Genomic DNA, 25,776 nt, shown 5'->3' on the forward strand with positions numbered 1-25,776 from the left:
TAATGATAAAGCCCTGCAGTCTGAAGATCACCAAAATGGCTAAAGATCCATTTCAAAAGTGACTTGTTGAAACAACTCTGAGTATATATTTCATTTTGAGAGTCAGACACTTTATACATGGTACACTTTCAGATTTAAAACTTAACTGGATGTTTTCATTCACTTAGAACTGCATGAATGACCATATTTTAAAAATCGATAATATGAAAACTTTAAGATTGCTTCTAAACTTTGACAGAGTAATATACTGTATTGCCACCACCAGCTTTTGACTGTACTATATTTATATATTTAAATTTTCAGTGTCTTTATTGAGATAAAATACGTAAATTTGCACACAAATTGTGAAAAAAGAGGTTTCCAAACAAATTACTTTAAGGTAAAGTGTTTAATTTGGCCTTCCTTGGTACCAAACATGGTTTAAACTCTTTTGTGGAAAAAATTATGTGCTACTGTATGTAATACCAGGCCTGTTTCAGCCCTTCCCTGAGTTGTTCTTTAGATTAAGAAAGTCATACCTTTCTCTCTCTGTACTGGTCATCCCATACTGCCTCAATATTAGGGTCTGGACTCTGGATATTTCATTTCATAAATGTTTGTCATCAACAATTTTTTCCCCAAATATGATTTCATTACCATTACCGATTAGGTGCTTTGCAGAGGGAATAGTAAAGTCGATTAAAACATGTCTGTACTTTTCAGCATTCAAAATTCCACAAATTCATACCAACATCACTTGCAGAAATGCAGCTCAAACCAGTACAGAGCCTCCTTCATGTTTCAGTAAAGGCTCATATCTCAACAACTCTCTCTTTCACATGTCTTAAATAATTAGACCCTAAAAAAATCAACCTTAACCAGTATTTTCTGGATGTATTCTAATAAAGAGACTGAAAAATCATTTCTATATGTTCTTTATACCAGTGTTTCCCAACCACGTTCCTGGAGGACAAACAAGCACTGCATGTTTTGGATGTTTCTTTTTGTCTGTCATTGTCAGGTCTTTCAGTCTCTGCAATTGAGCTGATGATCTGAATCAGTTGTGTTTGGTTAAAGACACATGGAAATGTGCAGAGCTGGTGGTCCTCCAGGAGAGTGGTTGAGAAACACTGCTTTATACCATCATTAAATGGGCAAATGTAATGGTTGCCTACAACACTAGCACTGCAAATCAATAGAAAGTGTCCCATACTCACAGTCAGCGGCAAGGAGCAAATGACGAAGATGAAGGTCATGGATGCCAGCAGCACTAAATGGTCCATCTCCTCCTCTCCCTGTCCAAACCAGGTGCTCAGCCTTCTCTTGCGTCCAGCCGACACCACTGAGCCCCGACGTGTAAGCTGGCTCCGGTGCATCCGACACAAGCTCACGATGACTGAACCATTGCACATGAACACAATGGCGATGAGCAGTGCCATGAGCACGGCGTAGGACAGCGAGAAGGCTAACGTTCTTCTCTCCTCATCATCGCCCTCTCCTACTGCCTCCATCTTGATGAAACACCACGTCCCAGGACAGTACTGCTTGTGCCGGCCATACCCGAAGAAAGGCATCAAGCAGAACATGAAGGTAAAGAGATAGATGAGAAAGAGGATGATTTTAGCAAAGCTTCGCCGCACATGTTTGGAGTAGAAGTATGGGTGGCTGATGGCGAGACATCGCTCTACTGCCATAGCACATAGGATGAGCTGAGAGGCCAAACCAAAGAAGGTCATGGCGAAGGCGAAGAGTCCACAGAGCCTCTGATCTCCAGTCAGACCCACCAGTGATGTTCTGTAGGCATAGCAGATGAAAACCGGAGGACTGAGTAAACATGTTCCCAGCAGGTCCGTCAGAGCCAAGCCTGTGACAAGGATACAGAAGACCGAAGACTTGGTGCGACGCTCTTTCTGATGGACTCCCAGGATAGCTAGAGCAGTTAGGTTGCCGACCACTCCAGCGATGAACATCACAGTGCTCGGCACCGGATTCCCATTCTCCTCGATGCTGGTGATGTTCTCGCATGACTGGTTGGAAAGCATGTTGGGGCGGCTTTGCCTTTGAACCCTGAGCCTAGACGCAGGGATCAGGCAACAGCGATTGGTCTATTATGGAAGTCTTGCAGTTTGTTTTCTTTGAGAATCTGTGAAAATAGAAAGTATTTCTTTAGAATTTTTATGTCCGTCCCACCCAGATTTGCTTATTTAACAGCCCATGAAACTGTTGACTTTTTGTCAGTGCTGATGTAATTCCTGTTGAAAGAGGAAGATGGGGCACAGTATAAGGTCAGTTTTCTTAAAACAAGTGGAAATGGCAATGTAAAAACACCTTCTAGAGAACAATTGAAAGAATTAAGACAAATAGGCATGGGGTAAAGATGAGATGTACTATTTAGGTGACTGAATATGTCTACAAAATGTTGTAAGGTGGGTAAAAAGTGAGGGTAAACTAGGCATTAAAAAAAGTCGGAAATGCAGTTTACACTGCTGAGAGTGACATCTAGATGAATATGTAAATATGTGTTGCATACTTTTCTCTCAATAATAAAATAAGCACAAGAAAAAAAGCAGGGATAGGAGTTAAAGGAATAGTTAATTTACCCATACTTCACCTGTTCAAAACTCGTTTGAATTAAATTTCTTCTGTTAGAAACAGATTCTACACATTATTTTAAAGAATGTTGAAAACCAGTAAACATTGACTTCCGCTCCTTTTTATCTACTATGGAGATAAATGGTTTTCAAAAAAGTTTCCAACATTTTTCAAAATAACTTATTTGTGTTCAACAGAAATAAGGGAATTTAAACTAATTTGGAACAAGTGAAGTGTGAATATATTAGCATTTTTGTGTAAACTATTCCTTGAAATAGTTGAAGTTGAAATTATTAGCCCCCTGTTTATTTTTTCCCCCAATTTCTGTTTAACGGAGAGATTTTTTTCAACACATTTCTAAACATAATAGTTTCAATAACTCATTTCTAATAAAAGATTTATTTTATTTTTGCCATGATGACAGTAAATAATATTTGACTAGATATTTTTCAAGACACTTCTGTACAGCTTAAAGTGACATTTAAAGGCTTAACTAGGTTAATTAGGTTAACTAGGCAGGTTAGGGTAATTAGGCAAGTTATTGTATAATGATGGTTTGTTCTGTAGACTATCAAAAAAAATACACAGCTTAAAGGGGCTTATAATTATGACCTTAAAATGGTTCATAAAAAACTTAAAACTGCTTTTATTTCAGCCGAATTTATTTTCCTTCGCTCAGAGCGAATGCGTGACGTCCATCTGTGTGTGATAGTCTTACTAGCCAACTGAGTGAGCATACTTTCGTTCTGCCCAATCAGAACTTTTCAATCTGTTCTGTAATTTTATAATTATTATATATATATATATATATATATTTTTTTTTTTTGTATAATAAGCTACATTATCTCCCTGATTTCAGTAGAACTTGTTTGCAGAAAGGTAAGGTAATTTTATGTGCGCTTACTGTTTGCTCTAGAGAAAAATCAAAATTTAAAAACATATTTGAATAAGCGTTGGAGTAAGTTAATATATTTCTTTATACTAATATGTTTCTTTTTAAAAAACACACTACATTTTAGCAGTAAGAAGCTACAATACAGATTATTGAGCTGAAGCTTGACTACAAAATTAAATTGCAAATCAAATCACACTCGCAAAGTGCAGCCCTATTGTCTAGTTACCTTTCACACATTCGCTACATAAAATGCAAATCTGAAATTAAACAACTTACTAATTATTATCTCTTTTTGGTGTATATATTTTTTTATTTTATTTAATGTGTTCAGTATGTTACTCTGAATGACATTTTAGAACAGGTTTCTTCTCTAATTCATGGTAAAAAAAAAAATTATATTATGACAGCATTTTTATGCTAAGATAAATATAATGAAAAGCACACATTCTACTGCATGACAAAAGCTGCGTTACACTTACAGCGATAATACTTTTGATGCTTGAAAAGACCTTTGCCATACACTAACAAAGAAGACTAAAATTAAGAAAAAAAATAATGATCCCTTTTATATATCATATAATAAGATATCATATTATATATTATGAGATATCACTTTTGGCCGTTACTGGCAAATCTTATAAAGGACAATTTATTATTAGCCAAAATTTTGCATAGTCAAATATGCAAATTTGAAGTGTTATTTCATAATATAATGCAATCAAACACGTCAGCAGTCGAAATAGCAGTGGAGATAGCATAAAATAAGATAAATGTTAATGAATAAATGAATGTGATTAAAATAAGTATGTAATCAAACAAACACGCAAACGAATTAAGAAACAAATAATAAATACATTAAAACATTAAAATGAACAGACACATAAGCTTGATAAAAATTTATGTATGTACACAATGTTTTAGACATTAAAATTTCTAACATATATATATATATATATATATATATATATATATATATATATATATATATATATATATATATATATATATATATATATATATATATATATATATGAATAATTTCTATGCAAGAAACTATATAGATGCCTTACATTTGCCTATATTTGTTTTATTAATCGTGAACTGTTAAAGAAAACGGTCAGTTTTTTTGCAAACGTAAGAAGCAAATAGAGGCAAAAGTTAAAAAGCGAAAGAGGAACAAACCAAACTCTTACACACTCTGAAACAACTCAATTATTCAATCTAGCTGCTGTAATATTTATATTTTAAATAAACAAGACTGTTTTTATTTGTGTAAGTTATATTAGAAAACAAAGCAAAACAGTGTTGATCCGCTTGTGTCGAGTGCGCTGCAATATCATGCTTTATGTATCATGTGTCATAATGTATTGCAGATGTTTCTATGAGTCACACAGCGGTAAATTCACATCATCTGAGTCGTCAAGCATCAGTCTGGAGGAACTGAACACGCACCTGTCCAGGCAGAGTCCATCACTGGAGCGCGCGGCCATTCCTCGCCGCCACACAGAACACATGGAGGATTTCTGTCACTCCTCCAAACATAATTTTTCACAGCAATGAGAAGTTTATGAGAAGTCTTCGGGCTACCGTTCTTTCAATGAAGTTTTCTCGTCTCGTTTTGAACTGTTCTTAGTATAGTTGTTCGAGTTATTCAGGTTCTTCTGAAGTCCAAGGAATCTGAAGCTGAAGTGAAGAACCGCGCTGACCGCTTCACTGCACGCACTCGGAAGGTACCATATAGTACTGTACAGTAGAATAGAGTAATGTAGGACTGGTGAGTGTGTGAGACAGGACTGCTAAGACTTCCCTTCTGTGGCTGATAAAGCAGCCCTTGAAAAACAAGAGGAGGAGCATCTGACAGCACCTCACTATTCAGCGCGTCAGGCAAACACAAACACTCACACACTGACGGACTTTACAGACCGACTTTTGCATATTCGCTTTTGAAATTTACATGATTTATTGACGCGTTTGAAACAAATATTAAATTTCATCAAAATTATATATTTTCTATCTATCTATCTATCTATCTATCTATCTATCTATCTATCTATCTATCTATCTATCTATCTGTCTGTCTGTCTGTCTGTCTGTCTGTCTGTCTGTCTGTCTGTCTGTCTGTCTGTCTGTCTGTCTGTCTGTTCACGAGTTAGTGTACTCTTAATGCTAGGGGTTGTGGTTTCCTCCACATAAAACACACTCAAAAGCATTATTTTTGGTGCTTATTCAAACTACTTCTTTGTAGTTATTTGTTAATTCTTGAGATTTTTTGGGGAAAACGTAATTGTTTTATGTTCAATAAACATGAATTTGCTAAGGTCACTTAATCGAGTTGAACCATGTATTTTTTTACAGTGTATTCCTGAGTAATTGGCGGTTCAATCTGCTGTAGTAACCCCTGATAAATCAGAGACTAAGTCAAAGGAAAGTGAATTTGAGTTTTTCCTTGTGGTTTCTAAACATCTTGGCTGTTATATCAGGCTATACTAACCATTTTTAACCAAAATTTACTTCTAAAATTTTATTTGAGCTAGCACTGTTATGCAAAAGCAATTAAATATTGTCTAACTGGGATATAAAATAAGATTAAATCAAAATCACAAGCTTTCCACATGTCTCCATGTTCAGATTATTCAATGATCATTATCGTCCATTAAATAAATCCCACTTCCACAGTCTAAAATTAGATCATGTTTGGGTGCATCTGTTGTGGTTTATCGGTTTGCATGTGTAGATACTGTATATTTGAGTTGCCTAGGATGGTATGATTGTTGATGTCCATCAGCATGCATTATGAATATTGGAGAAGTACCCTGGAGCCATGAGAAATAACTATGCAGCACTTTCTACAGGAAACAGATAAAATTCTTCCCCTTTCCTCTTAATGGTCGTGTGTTATCACTCCATCCCAAACAATTACATGTGTATTTGTTTACAGTTTTTTTGAGAATATTGGTATCATATTGTCTTAGTCCTCAAGATTGACTGTGTTGATGTCGCCTTCAGAAGCAAAGTAGGACATTATCTCTGATATAAATCTGCAAAATATCTGTCTGTGCTAAAGTGTGTTCCTGTACATTATCAGACAAAGAAATATTAACATCCCTTGTGGCCTAAATGTCCATCGATATATACTCAAAGCAGTTTTTTTGTTGTTGTTTGATTAGAAGTATGAAAAAGGTTGTAAATGCAGTAATACACTCATAACAAATTGATTTTTTTAAAATTCGTAAATACAGGAACATAAATAACAGGACATGAAACATAAAATAGAATATCAATCAATAAGTGTCATTGACAAAAAGTACAGTACAATATGGAACAATAGAAAAATAACATCATTTAAAAAAAGAGAAAGGAAACAAGAAAAGCATTAAAGGTTTTTGCAATTCATTTAAGATTACATATAAGAAGATCTTAAGAGCAGAGCATATTTTGACAGTTCTTAAAGCTTTCTTTTTAGTCAATCCTAATATTAACTTTATATAGTTCTACATTTCTTTTAAGAAGACCACAAAGGCAGGTTTAGTACTTGAAAATTTACATTTGTGAATGTAAAATTTGCATAAAAAAATGATTAAATTTATTATTCCAAAACTCCTGAATGTAATGACATGACCAAAATAAACAACCCAGGCTCATTATGAAAACTCTGTTTTTGCGGATCCACCAGAGGCCGCTGTGTACACTTTTTCAGATCTGAAATCTCTCGAGTGCCATTAGCGCCTGCTGTTTCCTCATCAAGAAAAACCTCATCAAGATGGCGCCGCGGATGGCCGCTTCGGTGTGGGGCTCTCCAGTGTTTGCACTGTTTTTGTTAGTCTGTCCTGTTTTATGTTTATCAAATACGATCAGTTACACCAGGGACGAGCTGCTGAACATTCGGCAGTGCACACCAACTAATCAAGAACTGGATTTTGATTTTTGTGGCGTTTTGCGGAACATTGTGGTCGGCGGAGCAGCCGCATTGTGGAAATGCTACAAGACGCGCAAGCGTGGGAAGCGAGCCGGCGCGCTCGTCAGGCTAAGACAGCGCGGCTTCAGAACGGCGCTGCCCAGCATTCACCTGGCGAATCTCCGCTCTCTTCCTAACAAAATGGACGAACTACTTCTGCTCACATGCAAAAACAAGAACTTTAACAACTCTGCTGTCCTGTGTTTCACGGAAACCTGGCTAAACGAAGCCATTCCGGACAGCGCATTAAACCTACCGGACTTTCAGCTGTACAGAGTAGATCGCGATACGGAGTCAACGGGCAAAACGCGCGGTGGTGGGACATGCTTTTACATCAACAGAAGGTGGTGTACGGATGTAACTGTGTTAAAGAAGATGTGCTGTCCTGATGTGGAAGTGCTTTTCATTTACTGTAAGCCTTTTTATTCACCAAGAGAGTTTTCCTCGATCATTCTCGTCTGTGTTTACATTCCACCGCAAGCACACGTGAGTACTGCACTGCAACAGCTGGCTGATCTGATCACAGAGACAGAACAACAACACCCGGACTCTGTTTTCATCATACTTGGGGACTTTAATCAGGCAAAACTCACACATGAGCTGCCTAAATTCAAACAGCACATTACATGCCCCACCAGAGACAATAACATTTTGGACCATTGCTACACCACAGTAAAGGATGCATATCGCTCCGTCGCCAGAGCAGCTCTAGGACTCTCCGATCACTGCCTGGTTCATCTTATACCAACGTACAGGCAAAAACTTAAAACTACTAAGCCAGTATTAAGGACTGTCAAGAGATGGACCAACGACACAGAGCAGGTCTTACAAGCCTGTTTTGAATGCACTGACTGGGATGTTTTTGAAGCTGCAGCCACAGATCTGGACGAGCTCACAGAGACTGTAACATCATACATCAGTTTCTGTGAGGAGTTATGCATCCCTACCAGGACCTACTTGTCATTTAACAATGATAAACCATGGTTCACACCAAAACTCAGACAGCTTCGTCAGGCCAAAGAGGATGCTTACAGGAGTGGTGACAGGATCCTTTACAATCAGGCCAGGAACACATTGACAAAGGAGATTGGTGTGGCTAAGAAAAGCTATGCCAAAAAGCTGCAAAACCAGTTTTCAGCTAACGACCCTGCATCAGTGTGGAGAGGCTTAAAAGATTTCACTAATTACAAGACACCGTCCCCCAGTATCGACAGCAATAAACATATTGCAAACGAGCTGAATATGTTCTACTGTAGGTTTGACACCTATGACCAGACACCTCACACCCGCCCGGATCATCTCCCTACACAGCCATCAACACCACATCAACACAGCCCGGACCATCTCCCTACACAGCCATCAACACCACATCAACACAGCCCGGACCGTCTCCCTACACGGCCATCAATACCACATCAACACAGCCCGGACCATCGCCCTACACAGCCATCAACACCTCCAGCCATCTTCCTCTCCCCCCCTGCTCTTCAGATCAGTGAGGATCATGTGCGTCAGATCTTCAGTAAACAGAAGAGAAGGAAAGCACCAGGGCCAGATGGTGTCTCACCAGCCTGTCTGAGAACCTGCGCTGACCAGCTGGCTCCCATTTTCTCACATATCTTCAATAGATCACTGGAACAGCGCAAAGTTCCATCCTGCTTTAAGCGCTCCACCATCATCCCAATCCCGAAGAAGCCAAAGATCACAGGACTCAATGACTACAGACCTGTGGCCTTAACATCTGTGGCCATGAAGTCATTCGAAAGACTGGTGCTAGCATATCTGAAGGACATCACTGGACCCCTGCTGGACCCCCTGCAGTTCGCCTATAGAGCAAACCGGTCTGTGGATGATGCAGTCAACATGGGACTGCATTATACCCTACAACATCTGGACAAACCAGGGAACTACGCAAGGATTCTGTTTGTGGACTTCAGTTCTGCCTTTAACACCATCGTCCCATCACTGCTTGAGTACAAACTGGCCCAGCTCTCTGTTCCTAGCTCTGTCTGTCAATGGATCACCAGCTTTCTGACAGATAGACAACAGCTAGTCAGAATGGGCAAAATCACATCCGACAGCCGCACCATCAGCACTGGTGCCCCCCAGGGATGTGTTCTTTCTCCACTGCTCTTCTCCCTGTACACCAACGACTGCACTGCAAAAGACACCTCCATCAAACTCATTAAGTTTGCAGACGACACTACTGTTATCGGCCTCATCCAGAACGGTGACGAGTCTGCATACAGACAGGAGGTGGAGCGGCTGGCGTTATGGTGCAGATACAACAACCTGGAGCTGAACACGCTCAAAACAGTGGAGATGATAGTGGACTTCAGGAGAAACCCCCCTGCACTCCCCCCACTCACCATCATGAACAGCACTGTGGCTGCAGTAGAGTCATTCAGGTTCCTGGGCACCACCATCTCTCAAGATCTGAAGTGGGACATTCATATAGACTCTATTGTGAAGAAAGCCCAGCAGAGACTGTACTTCCTTCGTCAGCTGAGGAAGTTCAACCTGCCACAGGAGCTGCTCGTACAGTTCTACTCAGCTGTCATCCAATCCATCCTCTGCACTTCAATCACTGTCTGGTTCGGCTCAGCTGCCAAAACCGACCTCCGTAGACTACAGCGAATAGTCCGGACTGCTGAACGAATCACTGGCACAACCCTTCCTACACTTCAAGAACTGTACTCTTCCAGAGTGAGTAAAAGGGCTCGCAAAATCACTCTGGACCCCTCACACCCAGTACACTACCTGTTCGAACTGTTACCGTCTGGTCGGCGCTTCAGAGCACCAAGCACAAAAACAGCCAGACACAGGAAAAGTTTCTTTCCTCAGGCGATCTACCTTATGAACAGTTAAATATTCCCTTACTGTGCAATAAATATGTGCAATACTTTCTCATACGCACTTGTACACAGCACCTTATATCAATATACAATGCAATACTCTCTACATTCGCACTTGTACACAGCACCTTATAACCTGTATATTTATAACAATCTGTACATACAACTCAACATCCAGGTTTCTTCACTAACCGCATCTGTTTAATGTTCATCATTTTTTATTATTATTTTATTTTTTTGTTTTGTTATTATTTTGTGTTGTCACTTGTCACTTTATGTACACTGGAAGCTTCTGTAGCCAAAACAAATTCCTTGTGTGTGTGAAGCACACTTGGCAATAAAACTGATTCTGATTCTGATTCTGATTCTGTTTTCACTTAACTCCACCAGAGGCCGCTGTTGATTGACTGTTTGACTGACGGAATGACTGACTGACTGACCGATCAACTGACTCACCCTCCTACTTCCCTAAATAATGTTTTCAAAAGCAAAGATTGACCCGCCCACCCACTTCCCTAAACGCTACCGACAGTTTTAAAAAGCAATCCAGAAAAAGAAAAGCCCTCTCCTGATTTTTACCATGTTTTTTTTAGATTTGACCACATTCTCACCCTGTTATTTAAGTTTTCAAAATGAGCCTATGTTCAAAATAAACGTTTTACCATTTCGTCACCATTCACGCAAAAAGAACAACTCAACTCTAAACTTTTGTATAAATTTCTTGAAAAGATAAAACCTATTGATCAGTTTAAAAGAAACTTCTTTTACTTTATTTGTGAGAAAGTATTCATAACAAATAGATATGCAGTTCACACTGCTGAGAGTGACATCTATAGATTTGATTAATGATCACCAGCGATCAAGCCTGGTCGTTCTCCAGATAGCTGAAGAGTTACAAATCTGCCACTTTAATGAACAACAAATGCCATCACGCACTTCACTTACACACCTGGTCCAGATCCCCCTTGATTGCAAACAGTTCAGGACTATTCAGATGGACAGTAAGCACGGCACACACACATCTTGGTTTCTTGTTTCTTCCTTATTTTACTGTTTATATTGATTCTTTGCTGCCTGTTCTGACCTTTCACCTGTTTTTGACTACGATTTTGGATGATCTTTATGATCCTGTTTACTACCTGTTTGACCGTTGCTTGTCTAAATTAACTGCATGTGGATCCTCATATATGTTGTCCCTTATGTGACAGAGTTAAAATCAGTAGTTCACCAAACAAAAGGATCATTTCCTCACCCTCCATTTGTTCCAAACCAATTTGGGATTTTTTTTTTTTTTACAAAAAAAAAGATAGTTGGAAGAATGTTTTGGCACCCCAATGGACCTAAATTATCCTTTTACACTAATAAAGCATCTGTACACCATTCACAATTAGATTGCTGTTTATGAGGCTATATAAATCAGAGAGTATTTTAAAAATTATATTTTTAAATTATGTTTTTTTCCTGTGCATGCACATTGATGTTACAGAACAGAATACTGGTAATAAGCGTATTATAAAACATTAAAAGTAATATATACTTTTTAAAATTATGTTTATAAACTAATTCCTTTCTTTGCATACACATTGACATTAAAGAACAGAATGGATCTTTCACCAACATTATAATTATTTGTTTTATATGTCATAGAGCAGTGTGTAAATGTCTTTTATTTATTTATTTTTTTTTTACATTTTTAGGTTTTGTGAACATTTTCTTTCTGCTATATAGTTTAAAAGAGCCCTGTTATGCATATTTTGGTTTTGGGGGTCTCCAACAACAAGCTGATATGCATACAAGGTCAAAAACACTTTCATTGTCTTATGATATACATTTATATTTACCTAATTATCTCGGCGTATCCTTAGCGCGATACTAATCTGCGCTGATTGGTCCAAGACCCAGTCTGTTGTGATTGGTCGACTGATTTCAGCACTAGACAAAGAGAAATACTGTGGTGGACAGCTTATCAACAATTTTGAAGTAGTCAGAGTGTAGAGTGTATGTGTGAGCCCAATGCAGGAGTGCATTAAAGCAATGCAGTTAAACACCAGCATATTACTCTATTCTTAACCATAAGTAAAACAGTCACACACGTTCAGTATTAATCCACACAGTGGCAAAAGCTGAACTATTTTGAAACTTGACCGCCGCACGTGTGTAGGAACAGCCAACAGTGGCCATAGCAACAACAAACGGCAGTGGATCCAGCTCACAAATGCATTTAAATTCGTGAACAAAGCGACACATGTTGCATTTCATCTTGGTTTTAGATGCGATATGAGAACATAAAGAGTTAACCAGATACACTACAAGCCACTTGGAGTAGTTACAAGAAATAAAACACAAATAAATACATAATTTGCAAGCTAGAGAAAACAAGGAGGCAACCATTTTAATTGCACTTACTTACACTTGTGAAATGGAGGAACTTCAACCACTGACTCTTCACAGCCTCATATTTGGGTAGGGAAAATAACAATAATTTTAACACTAATTTTCCCTCACACTTCACAGTATAGCGTCTCTGCGACTTGATTCAACCGGGATCTGCTAGTGTTTGTGTACAGTGTTTGTGGGCTGGGCCAGGGGTTTAAATTTTTGGGGGTCTGCGCCCACAACAAATGGGCTGGGCTTGAGTTCCGTATCAATGTCACGCAGACACGGCTAAAGATTTGTTACTGAGGCGATTCATTGGAACCACCATGAGTCGACTCTTTTATAGATGAATCAGTAGTTTTAAACATAAAGCACTTTCAGATTTAAGCCTGGATATTTCACTTCACTTAGAGCTGTGTTACACACTGCATGGAAGGTCATTTTCAAAAACCCATAATACGGGCTCTTGTTATAGTCTGAGTGTCAGTCTGAGTCACTGTCAGTTATGATTTCACATTGCCGCACTTTTTTATGTTTCACCCCAACAGATACGCGGCTGGAATTCTGTCTCGCCACACACCAAACAGATGAATATGTTGCCAGACACTCACACATGGTTATGATTAATTGCTGAGGAAACCGCAGTGAGTATACATGAATGAAACACATTTTTATTGGACACGTTAACAGTTTTCAGGTGGGAAATAAAGAGGGTGAATAATTCAGACAGGGTGCACCATCATCATCATCATCATCATCATCTTCTTCTTCTTATTATTATTATTATTATTATTATTATTATTATTTATTCATTCATTCTTTTTACTTCTGCTTAGTCTCTATTTTTAGAGGTCACCACAGCGGAATGAACAGCCAACTATTCCAGCATATGTTTAATGCAGTGGATGCCCTTCCAGCCGCAACCCATATTGGGAATTATTTTTATTATTACTATTATTATTTTTTTTTATATATATATTTTTTTGATAACACTACAATAATGTGTAAGGGTGTTTCCCAGAACTAGGTTGTGGCTGGAAAGGCATTCACTGTCTACTGTCATTTCGCTGTGGCGACCCCTGAAATAGAGACTAAGCCGATGGAAAATTAATGAATGATTGCAATAAGGTTACATTAGTTAATGTTAGTTATTGTATTTACAAAAACAAACTATTGACAATACACTTAGTACAGTATTTATTCAAAACATTAGTTATTAAAAGTAAAGTTGTTCATTTTTAGCTCTTGTTAACTCAAATTGCATTAACTAATGTTCACAAATACAACATTAACAGTTTTGTTAATGCATTAGTACATGTTGAACAATGAGTAATAAATGATGTACAAGATTGTATATTCTTATTCAATCTTAGTAAATACATTAACTAATTGAATCTTTTTGTAAAGTGTTGCTCTTTTTAAGTGTTGCTCACTTTACCGTCAAGTAAAACACTGTGGGAATTTTAAACAAGCAAGAATAGGCATCACTTCGTGTGCCATGCCTGGAGGCTCTCACAGAATGGGAAACGTTAAATATGACAGTAAATAACCCTTTCATATTCTAATCTAACCAACCATGTTGTAGTCCTGTGATTTATCACTGCGTCTGTCCCCAGGGTGTTTGTTTAAGCAAATTGTTAATACTATTTTTGTACTTCATAATGTAAGCATAGTAGCTAACACAATGACAAATGGCATTACTGGATGTTGATCAGCACACCATTAATGGTGCTGTATATCTGAGTGAAAATATTAACAAGTAAATAACATATTATTTAACGTTAATTGTACAATTCGTCAAATTATTAAGAATATTCAAACAACAAAGAAAGATATGGTCAAGATGCTGAAATAAACAAAAAACCTCTCAGATCTCCAACAACACAATTTCAGGGGCTTCCCTGACACATTTCTGTTGTGGTCTGTGGTATTTGCAGTGCGTTTCTCTTTTTGCATGTGCTGTGCTTTCTGTGCCAACATATTTTTCCATTCAAATTGAACAAGTTTAGGCTTAGATATGGTTGATAAAGGCATAAGAACCACCACCTATGCCAAATACAAAAAACACAATGGCATTAGTGAGTCGTTAACAGTGGTGTAAAGTAACAAATTACAAATACTCAAACTACTGTAATTGAGTAGTTTTTCTCAGGAATTGTAATTTACTAAGTAGTTTTAAAAATGTGCACTCTTACTTTCTCTTGAGTACATTTTTAGTGCTGTATCGATACTTTTACCCCATTACTTTCCTTTCACTACTTTATTTTTTCTTGTCTATGTGGATTAGAAACTTCAGTCCTGTGATTCCTGTCCAATCAAATCACACATACAGTAAAAGTAAAGGGGTAAATCGCATCAAAATGATCTACCTCAAGGCACGGTTAATTCATAAGTACAGCAAACTGTTTGGAAGCGTTAAAAGTGTCCAAGAAGATGTCCAAAATCTTTACACGCATTGACCCAGAGATTGTTTAGATGCATGTTACTGATGAAAAAATGATGGATGTTTACTTTATGATGACTAAAATAGCTTTCAAACACCCATCAGGCACAAAACGTCAACATGACGTCAGATTGAAGTTGTACCCCAATGTCGTGGGGACGTTTCATTTTGTTTGGAAATGAAAATCTGTTTGACGTCAGAAGTCAATGTCAGGCCGACATCAATGTCCAACGTCCAACCTAAAATTAATCAAATATCAATGACTAAAGATGTTACCAACCCAGGCTCATTCCGAGAACGTAGTCCCGGGGACGTTTCTGGAGACCGCGAGATACGTCCCGGGAGGTACGTATTTTTGCAGTTTTTGTTTTCGCGAATCCGCGAGAGGCCGCTGTGCGCGCTTTCTCCCGCGCCGTCCTCGCGTAAACCCGCTAGAGGCCGCTGTCGAACGGCCTTCCGCCTGTCTGCCTGGACGACAGAATGATTGACCGTGCGACCGGCCAATCGGCTGACCCACCCTCCTCCTCCGTCCCTAAACCCAACCGTTGACGATTCACAAAAGCCGTCCAGAAAAAGAAAAGCCCTCGTCTGATTTTTACCACGTTTTCAGATTTTGAGTACATCCTCACCCTGTGACGAACCTGTTCGCTTCATTTTTTTGGATTTTGTTTTCTTACCTGATTTCTGGAACCGCTCTTCCCCGGACTCGAACCCGGTCGTCGTCGTGGTCAGCCCCTCCCTGCGCCTCGAGTCCGCCAAAGTACACGAAGAGCTAACCGGACAAACTGGTTGCAGCGGGAAAGCCCTCCACACGGAGGCGAGCGGCCGGCCGGCCGGCAAGCGCCGAAAGGAACGGCGTCACACCGCCCCGCAGCGTTCGCTTAAAAAAATGAAATGCAGCCGGACGTACCCCCGGCTACGTATCTCGCGGTCTCCAGAAACGTCCCCGGGGCTACGTTCTCAGAATGAGCCTGGGTTGGATGTTACAGCTTAATGCGGACGTTACCACTATGACGTTTGTCAGGTGTTGGATTTTGGTTGCCATACCTGATGAATAAATGTCAGTATTTGACGTCAATATAACGTTGGTTTAAGATGTTGGCTCGACTCTGGATTTTGATAACTTTCTAACACAACCTAAAATCAACCAAAAATCATTTGACGTTGTTATTGGACATCACAATAACATTGTCCTTAGACGCTGGCAAGACATTGAATTTTGGTCACCTGACATCACAACCTAATATTAACATCTTAACATCTTATTCTTTGAGTAATATTTACAATAGATTATTTTACTCTACTTGCACTACATTTTTAGGCAAGTAATGATACTTTTACTTAAGTATGATTTCCAGTATTCTTTTTAATTCGATTTTCAATTCTCCTTCCACCACTGGTCATTAAATCATTCATTTGGCATTATCATTCATAAATTATCCTTTAAAAAATTAAACACCACTGTTTCTTAAAACACGTTAACTAAGTATGAAGGTTATTTCTGCTATGGACTGAAAAAGGGTAATTCTAACCTTTAAAGCCGAGATGCCCAAACTAGGGCTCACGGTAACCTTTGATTTGGCCCTCCATCCCACCTGAGAGGAGAAGGAGAATGAATTTTTGGGGGAATGCCTTCAACAGAGATTGTCATTTCTAATTTAACAAAACATTTTTTTTAACTGTTGAACTACAAAAAAGCAAACTGGAATTAAATGCTTTAACTAAATGTTGTGAATGAATCAGATTAAAATAATAATAATAATAATAATACAGTCACTTGATGGATAGCGAACATTGCAGAAGACATCAGCAAGTCAATCAAGGCAAAGTGTATTTTTTAGTGTTATATATGTAATTGTTCATGTTTTTGTAATTGTTTAATGTAAGACATTCATTCATTCATTATAAAATGTACAAAAATATTTAATTATTAATTAAATTAAAGTGTTTTAAATGTAATAAATTATAGTATTATTTTTTTCTTTTTTTATATATATATATATATATTTATTGAACTTTTTTTGTGAAAAACATTTCAGAAAATTACATTGAGTAGAAAGATAATATCTATCATATATGTAATTTGAATTCTGACCCCCTCATGAAAAAAAAATAGTAAATAAAATTAAATTGTAATTAAATAAACAACAAATAATGAAATTATAGTGTTATTTAAATTCCATAATAATTTATATTTGTATAATAAATTATATAATGAATTATAATAATAAATTAGGGGCATCACGATGGAGCAGTGGGTAGCACGATTGGCTCACAGCAAGAAAGTCGCTGGTTCAAGCCCCAGCTGGGTCAGTTGGCATTTCTGTGCGGAGTTCGCATGTTCACCCAAAGTTTGTGTGGGTTTCCTCTGGGTGTTCCGTTTTCCCCCACAGTCCAAAAACATGCGTTATAGGTGAATTGAATAAGCTTAATTGGCCATAGTGTATATGTATGAATGCAAGAGAGTATGGGTGTTTTCCAGTGCTGGGTTGCGGCTGGAAGGGTATCCACTGTGTAAAACATATGCTGGATAAGTTGGCAGTTCATTCCGCTGTGGCGACCCCTGATTAATAAGGGACTAAGGCAAAAATAAAATGAATGAATGAATGAATGAATGAATGAATAAACGATGAATTAGGAAATTACAATGCCAACTTTACAGTTTGGTATATTTCTCTCCAGCCCACCACCCTTAATCAAGTTTAGGTTTTGGCCCTTCATAAGAAAAAGTTTGGTCACCCCTGCTTTAAAGGGATTGTTTACAAAATTTCCTGTGAATTTACTCACCCACAGGTCATTCTAGCTGTAGGGGACTTTCTTTTCTTCAGTAGAACAGTACACGTTTTCTTGATTGCTTTGATGCAGCCGTCAACTGAAACACACAGGTCGAAACTGCAGCAATCATGGTCAAAATGACACATTTTGCTTGCAAAAGTCTCTAACTGTGCCAAAACATTTCAAATATGCAATAAAAGGTAATTTTGCCTCTAAACAACTTGCAAACAAGTACATGAGCTCTTTCAATCCATCATTGCACAATGGACAACAAAACACAAAGCACTGCTTGTCATTTAGCCTATTGCCAGTGGCATTTGTTATCTTTCTTTGTACAAATTTCACATTTGCCTTCTTTTGAAAAGAGCTGAATCCAGAAAAAAATATGCTTTGATGCAATCTTTATTGAGTCCATTGCATTCATTTTTTCAATCCACCTTTTTTCAAACTACATATGACTGAAAACTGAAATACTGTAAATATTACTGAAATTGCATGTAAACCAAAATACAGTAAAATCTATTTGAGTATAAGACACAGTCAATATTGACCTTCTGTATCCATCCTGAACACCACAGACCTGCACCTTTTTATATAAGCTTTGCAGACTGGTTGCTAATTGAAGATTTGTATAAAGGAGTGTCAAGCTTCAATGATTTCATACTGATTTTGGAAGTTTCTGTTAGTTAGTAATAGATGGTTTCTGTTTGGTTACCATAGCTAAAAAATCACTTGAATGACATCCGTGTTTACTGTTTTAAAAAATTAGACAGACAATGTGTCAATCTAATTTAATTCAATTCATCATAATTTCTATAGCACTTTTACAATGTAGATTGTGTCAGCAGCTTAACATAGAAGTTGTAGTAAATTGAAACTGTATTAGTTTTCAGAGTTGAAATTCAGTTTAGTTCAGTTCAGTGTGGTTTCATTTTCACTGCTGAAAGTCCAAACACCAAGCACGCCAGTGGCAACAATCATGAGGAACAAACTTCACCAATTGACGAAAGTGAAGGAAAAAACTTTGAGAGAAATCAGGCTTGGTTGTGCACAACCATTTCTCCTCAGGCCAAACTGAACTTTTTTGGCTGCAATGCAATGAGAAAGGGTTCACATATTTGGAAGACATGTCTTTTGCTCTGCTGGGATAGTGATGATGAAAACTGAGTGAATCTTTGCTTCTTTAACCAGGTCAAAAGCTATCAAGAAAAAGTGTAAAGTAGATTTTGAGCTGAATTCTTAGTCCTTGGTGATTCATGTATTGACAGTGAATGGTGACAGTTTTTTTTAGATTAAAAACAAAGCATACAAACAAATCAATAGCCATGGTTACTGATGACACACTGAAGTCTTGTGAAGCAAAACTTTCCATTTATTGAAAGATTCCACTTATAACCGATTAGCTGGCATTTTTTTTCCACTGGTGGACAAAAAAACAAACAGACAATAATGAACAAAGTGCTTCAAAATATATTGTGAATATACACAGAATGTGTTTCATAATGAGCTATTGGTTAGGACTGTCCAAGATATTATTATGCAAATTTACCAAACAGGACAAGAATAATTAAAGTACAACATAGAAAATCCCAAACAAGCATTTGTACTTATTTATGCTGCATCAAATATGTGAACATTGCTTGACAGGACAGTTTATCAGATGATAGTAGACAGATACATAGACCTATTTACCTGGGAATAAAAAGTATATTTGCTCATTGTTTTGCATTATTTGTAATTTTGATCACAGAGCATCACTTCGGAAATGTCATGTATCAATCAATAAATAAACTATCTTCAGTGTAGTTGCAATAAACTAAACTAACTTCAGAACAAGCAGAAGAAAATGACATCACATTGAAATAGATATTTGACCATACTTCTAAATTTTATTTGAGAACAGTAAATAAAGTGGGCAGTATTTAAATGTCATATTTATTAATTCATTTATTTTGGACTGAAGTCTGTCTGCAGATCCTCCTGACAAAAAGAGGGTTTGCATAGGCACAATCTATTATTAAATCTGTTTGTGAATTTCTTGTTTTCCAGCTTTAACTGGAAATGACAGTTGTGCAGTTTGAAAGTGTGTGGGTGGCTTGAAACTTTTTGTCTGAATGACGTTAGAGGTAGTCAATTTATAGTCAAATATATGTACATTGTGAGATAAAATGTCATATCTTTCAAATATATATTTTGGTCATAAAGTTCAACTCACCATTTCTTTTAACCCTTGTGTACTGTTCAAATTGACTACCATTTCATTATGTTGGAGGCTGTTTTTGTCCCATTGACTTCCATTATAATCACATTAACACCAAATAATCATGTATTTGTGACTGTTGGTGTTTTCCATGTTTGGAAGAGGTGAAACTTTTTATTCTTACTGTTGATCACCAGTTGGTATCATTAACCCTTTAGATAGGTATGTGCATAAATGCAGTATCTACTATGTTCTGAGAGCTGAGCTGCTTATTTTTATTTTTTCAAACACATCAAGTTAAGTGCGCAAGGGCCTCTCTTACACACACCCACACACTCACACATGCCCAAACACAGACACACACACACACTCACACACGCACACACACACACCACACACACACACACGCACACACACACACACACACACACACACACACACACACACACACACACGCACACACACACACACACACTATACTCCATATAATCATATAATTTTTATCTAGAAAATAAGCTTGTTTGCAACTGATGATCAAATGTTAAAATTAGTCAATTTAGCTCTTCCCAAAAGAAAAGGCACCACCAATCAAGAATGCATGATTATGCAACCATTATAATGGAAGTCAATGGGGCAAAAACAGCCACCAACATAACGAATAGGTAGTAAATTTGCCCAGTGTGTATTGTTGAATTTTGAAAGTTTTCAAAGCATTTCCCCAAAATATGTGTCAAAATAAGATTTGTCACCAAACATTATTATATTTGCTGAAACACAGAGAAAGTTATTATTATTATTATTATTATTAGAACCTTTATTTTACCAGGAAAGACGCATTGAGATTATACATTAGCATCCTGGCCAAGATTAGGCAGTATACATGGCACATGGGTCAAACAGACAACAAACAAAAACAATTAACACTTAACATGAATCACACATTAACAAACAAACAATTCAAAACATTTCCAAGCCTGTGCTTCAATTTCTAAATCATTTAAACTAAATTTAAAAGCTTTAAACTGAAACTTTGTTTGTAGATTATTCCATGCAAAAGGTGCTGCATATTTAAAAGTCTTTTTTCCCATCTCAGTCCGAACAGGAACAGAACAGACAGTAAATAAATATCCTGTGATCGAAGGTCATAGCTAAGGACAGTTTTTTTTTACAAATGTAATTCTGGAGATATGATGGGAGTAAACCCAATATAGATTCGTGAACAAAGATATGCCAATGCTTGAGCCTATTAATGGACAAAGCAGACCAACCTACCCTAGTATAAAACATACAATGATGAGTAAGGGATTTAAAATTAGTAATAAATCTTAGTGCACCTTAGTAAACAGTATCCAATGCATGCAGACCCTAAACAAGATTATTGATAACATCACCGTAGTCCAATTTCGACATAAATGTTGCATCAACAGCTTCTTTTTAGCATCAAAAAAGGCAGTTCTTAATTCTAAAATAGAAGCCTAAAATCACTTTTAATTTTTCAGCAATTGCTGAATGTGAGAACTTAAATAAATTAAACTAAACTAAAGTTATGGACCAATTAAGCCTCAAAATCAGCCCTGAATTGATAAAAACGATCCAACAGTACACAAGAGTTAAGGTTTAAATAGTCTGACTACAAGCCAGCACAAATAATAGGTCATTGTTTTAGGTAGCAATTGCTTGGCTTTGTATGTCATTTTGCTTCTTTAGTTATATAAATGCATATTTCTTCTATAAATAAAAACTTTCAGAACATACAATAAAGAATTTTGGATAAAGCTGTGGATTAACATTGGATTAAATCTAGTAATGTTGATACCTTCAAATATGTTAATACCTTCAAATGTTGATACCCACGGCATCACCCATGTATCTGGACACATTTCTGGAAAGATGCTTTAAAGATAGTAGTCCTATTTCCTTGCTTTACAAGGGTTTAGAACAGATGAAAAGTCCATCTATGGAGAACATTAAATCTGCTTGGGAAGAAGAACTTGCAGTAGAAATTCCAAGTGAAATTTGGGAACAAAATCTTGAACTGGTTCACAGATATTCCATTAACGCAAGACATTCTCATTCAGTTTAAAGTGCTTCATAGGCTTTACTATTTCAAGTGTAAATTGAATAAAATATTTCTGGGAGTGTGAGAAATGTCAGTTTTTAGTTTCCAACCTGTCTCATTCCTATGTTATGTGTCTCAAATAGCAGAGTTTCTGGAACAAAATATATTTTTTAAAGTTTTTTCAGATACATTAGACATTCAGATTAAACCAGATCCTATATTAATTATATTTGGAGTTTCCGAAGAATTTTTGAGAGTTACACGGTTACAACAGTTTGTTTCATATGGGTTGATCTCTGCTAAAAAACTTATTTTGTTTTGGAAGAAAAAGTTCCAATTATTAAATTATGGCTGACAGAGTGAACAGGTACATTACATCTGGAAAAAATCAGATATACCCTAATAGACAAGGTTTTGTTATTTGAAAAAAATTGGTTTCCTTTCATTTCCTTTTCACAAACTTGTGATTAACATGTTTACTATGCCATTAGTACCTACTTTTACCATTGGATAGCACTGGTGGGCGGTTGGTTGGGGGAATGCATGTTTATTTATTATTTTTTATTTTTTTGTTTAATTATTATTTTTATGACTGTTGTTTGTTGTTGGTTTTTATTTTATTTTATTATTTTTTTTCCAATGTCTAATTGTTAAAATGTAAGTTTTATGCTTATATTTCTTTTAAAAGTGTATTTTCAAGTAAATGTCTGTGCGAAAAATTCTAATAACAAAAAATATTTAAACCTAAATCTAGTAATGTTGTACACAATGTTCGATATATCCCAACAGACCTGTCATTTAACTTTGTGAAACCACAATATAGCATCAGGAGTTGCCTGTATGTGTTTTTTGACTCTCAGTGCTGGTAACCATTGACTGCTTAACTCTTCTCTAATGTTCTACTGAAGAAAAAGTAATTTTGGATGGCCTGAGGAAGACTAAATCTGCAAAATTAAATTTTGGGTAGAACTTTGACATTACTGGTTTCCTTCAACTGCTCCTTAACCTTGATTTGATTTTCTGCTTTTGTACAAACCAGATTATAGTTTGCCTGGTAACCTACAACAGAATATCTGGAACATCAAAATTAACTTAATGCAAGATTTCAGGAGTATGGCTTCACCTTTAAAGCTTTTACGGATTATGGAAATGTTGCTTCATGGGGTAGAAAAAGCTCAAACTTGATTTGACAAAGCACATATGAATGAAAGTAAGTCTCCCCTAGAGGGGGAATTTTACGACATTGTATTAGTAACACACTGAAGGCAAAAAAATCACTCAAAGTGTCTCATAAAGCTTTGTTGAGACAGGCCTCATCTGCTTTTGCTTCAGTGAGGTCATGAGGTGGAGATTCATGGATAATTTTTTTTCAGGGTGGAAATATTTACTTTCAGAATATGTCTTTTTTTGTTTGGTGTTAAGTGTTACAATTGCAGGGTAAGTTAAAATATCTTGTTACCTGAATAAAACAAATTAAAATTCCACCATGAACAGGATGATTTATTGCTCTGTTTTGGCAGAAATGTGCTTTTCCGAAATTTTCTCATTCGAATTATCTCATTCACTGAGCTGTTAACTCCCTTCAGACCAAGAATTAAAAACAGAGAATTACACGATTCAAAGATCAGCCTTGTTGTTTGGAAAACTTTAAAGAGCCAGTAAAAATGATGACTTTCCATGGCACAACAATCTTAATTGCTCATTATCTCATTTTATTATGTGATATTTGTTCCAACTTGAAATGTAGACAATGGAAAAAATATACCAAGAATGAAAGTGATGCCAATATGTCAGCAATCTTCCTTCTCAATGACTTATCTTGTTTGGCTCCATCTTTGAAAGAAAACTAATTGTGTTTAAATAAAAACCTAAACAAATTTAGATAAAAAATTTCATTTTAAATTGAAAAGTCTATAGACAAAACAAGCAAACAAACAAACAAACAAGAATAAATAAATAAATAAATAAATAAATAAGAAAATAATAAATAAATAAGAAAAAATAAATAAATAAGAATAAATAGATGAAAATAAAATAAAAGATAAATAAATATAAATAAATAAGTAAGAATAAAATAATAAATAAATAAACAAAGAAAAATAAAGAAATGAGAATAAAATAATAGATGAATAAATAAATTAGAATAAATAAATGAGGGCGATGTTGTGGTGCAGTGGGTAGCACATTCGCCTCACAGCAAGAAGGTTGCAGGTTTGAGCCTCGGCTGGGTCTGTTGGCATTTCTGTGTGGAGTTTGCATGTTCTCCCTGTGTTCATGTGGGTTTCCTACGGGTGCTCCGGTTTCCCACACAAGTCCAAAGACATGTGGTACAGGTGAATTGGGTATGCTAAAATTGACTGTCGTGTATGAGTGTGCGTGTGAATGAGTGTGTATGGATGTTTCCCAGTGATGGGTTGCGGCTGGAAGGGCATCCACTGCGTAAAAACAAATGCTGGATAAGTTAATAAAGGGAATAAGAAAATGAATGAATGAAATAAATGAGAAATAAAAATAATAAATAAGTAAATAAATAAATAAATAAATAAATAAATGAGAATAAAATAATAGATAAATAATTTAGAATAAATAAATGAGAATAAAATAATAAATAAATAAGAATAAATGAATTAGAATAAATAAATGAGAATAACATTTATAAATAAATAAATAAATAAATAAATAAATAAATAAATAAATAAGAATAAATAAATGAGAATAAAATAATAGATAAATAAATAAAAATAAACTAATAAATAAACAATTTATAAAATAAAATAAAATAAAATAAAATAAAATAAATGAAATGCTTTCAGTAAAACTAGGTAGACTTTAAAAAATGCTGGATTGTTGTTCCCCAAAGTTGGGTTAATTTTTTAATTACATATAAATTGCACGTTTTAACTCAATGGCTGTGTTTACAGATTACAGAAACACAGCCCTTTTTGTGTTGTAGCTAAATGGATGTATGCACGAATGAATGAATGAATGAATGAATGAGGTATCCATTATATCAATATTCCATTTGATGTGTTGAATTATCATCTATTGTCTACATCTACTGGCCCATCCAAAACGTGTAGGCAAAAATAATGTTTTTTAAATTTGCAAACAATATTAAAGGTTGTCCCATACAACTTTTGAACAATTACGTTTTTAAATAGATCTGTTTTTTCATTTTTAAATAATGTATTCAAGTTTTAAGCAAAAATTTGTGACATATACTATCCCTTTATTAAACAGTATTATGAGCCCATTTCAAAAGATATCGTAATAAAACATTCTTTATACACTTTTCCAATATTACACATAATACACATATCATCTCAGAGATTGTAAGAGGGAAAAATATATTGTTTGGGTTATAGTAGGATAAAGCGAGCCAAATATTTCAAGCATTGTAAACAAATTCCCAAGCCCAAGTACGATGTGTGATGGCTTAAGGACATTGGGTCAGTAACATCTGAGAACCTTTGAAAGTCAATTCATGCATGTTTGTGGAAACAGTATCATTTCAAAGTGATATTGATTTACATGGGTATTTCTGGACTTGTGTTTGTTCTGCAAGGCCAGGCACATAATTCAAAACGGATCTCGCTAAGCACTTAATGCAACACATGCACTAGATCTGTCACAACTAGTGTACAGTA

The 25,776-nt window shown here is 36.2% G+C and overlaps 1 protein-coding gene across 1 annotated transcript in view; it reads right to left on the reverse strand.

Annotated features, from left to right (window-relative positions):
- The window catches only part of ptgir (prostaglandin I2 receptor), a 71,588-nt gene extending 66,362 nt beyond the window's left edge, over positions 1-5,226 (reverse strand). Inside the window, exons 1-2 of the mRNA XM_056473814.1 lie at positions 4,919-5,226; positions 1,197-2,122 (exon numbers count right to left, since the gene is read on the reverse strand). Of these exons, the coding sequence (XP_056329789.1) occupies positions 1,197-2,021 (825 nt within the window). The 5' untranslated portion in view covers positions 2,022-2,122; positions 4,919-5,226. The remainder of the gene's footprint in view (positions 1-1,196; positions 2,123-4,918) is intronic.
- Between the last annotated feature and the right edge of the window lie 20,550 nt (positions 5,227-25,776).

Source organism: Danio aesculapii, chromosome 15 (genome assembly GCF_903798145.1).
Source record: "Danio aesculapii chromosome 15, fDanAes4.1, whole genome shotgun sequence".
NCBI lineage: Eukaryota > Metazoa > Chordata > Actinopteri > Cypriniformes > Danionidae > Danio > Danio aesculapii.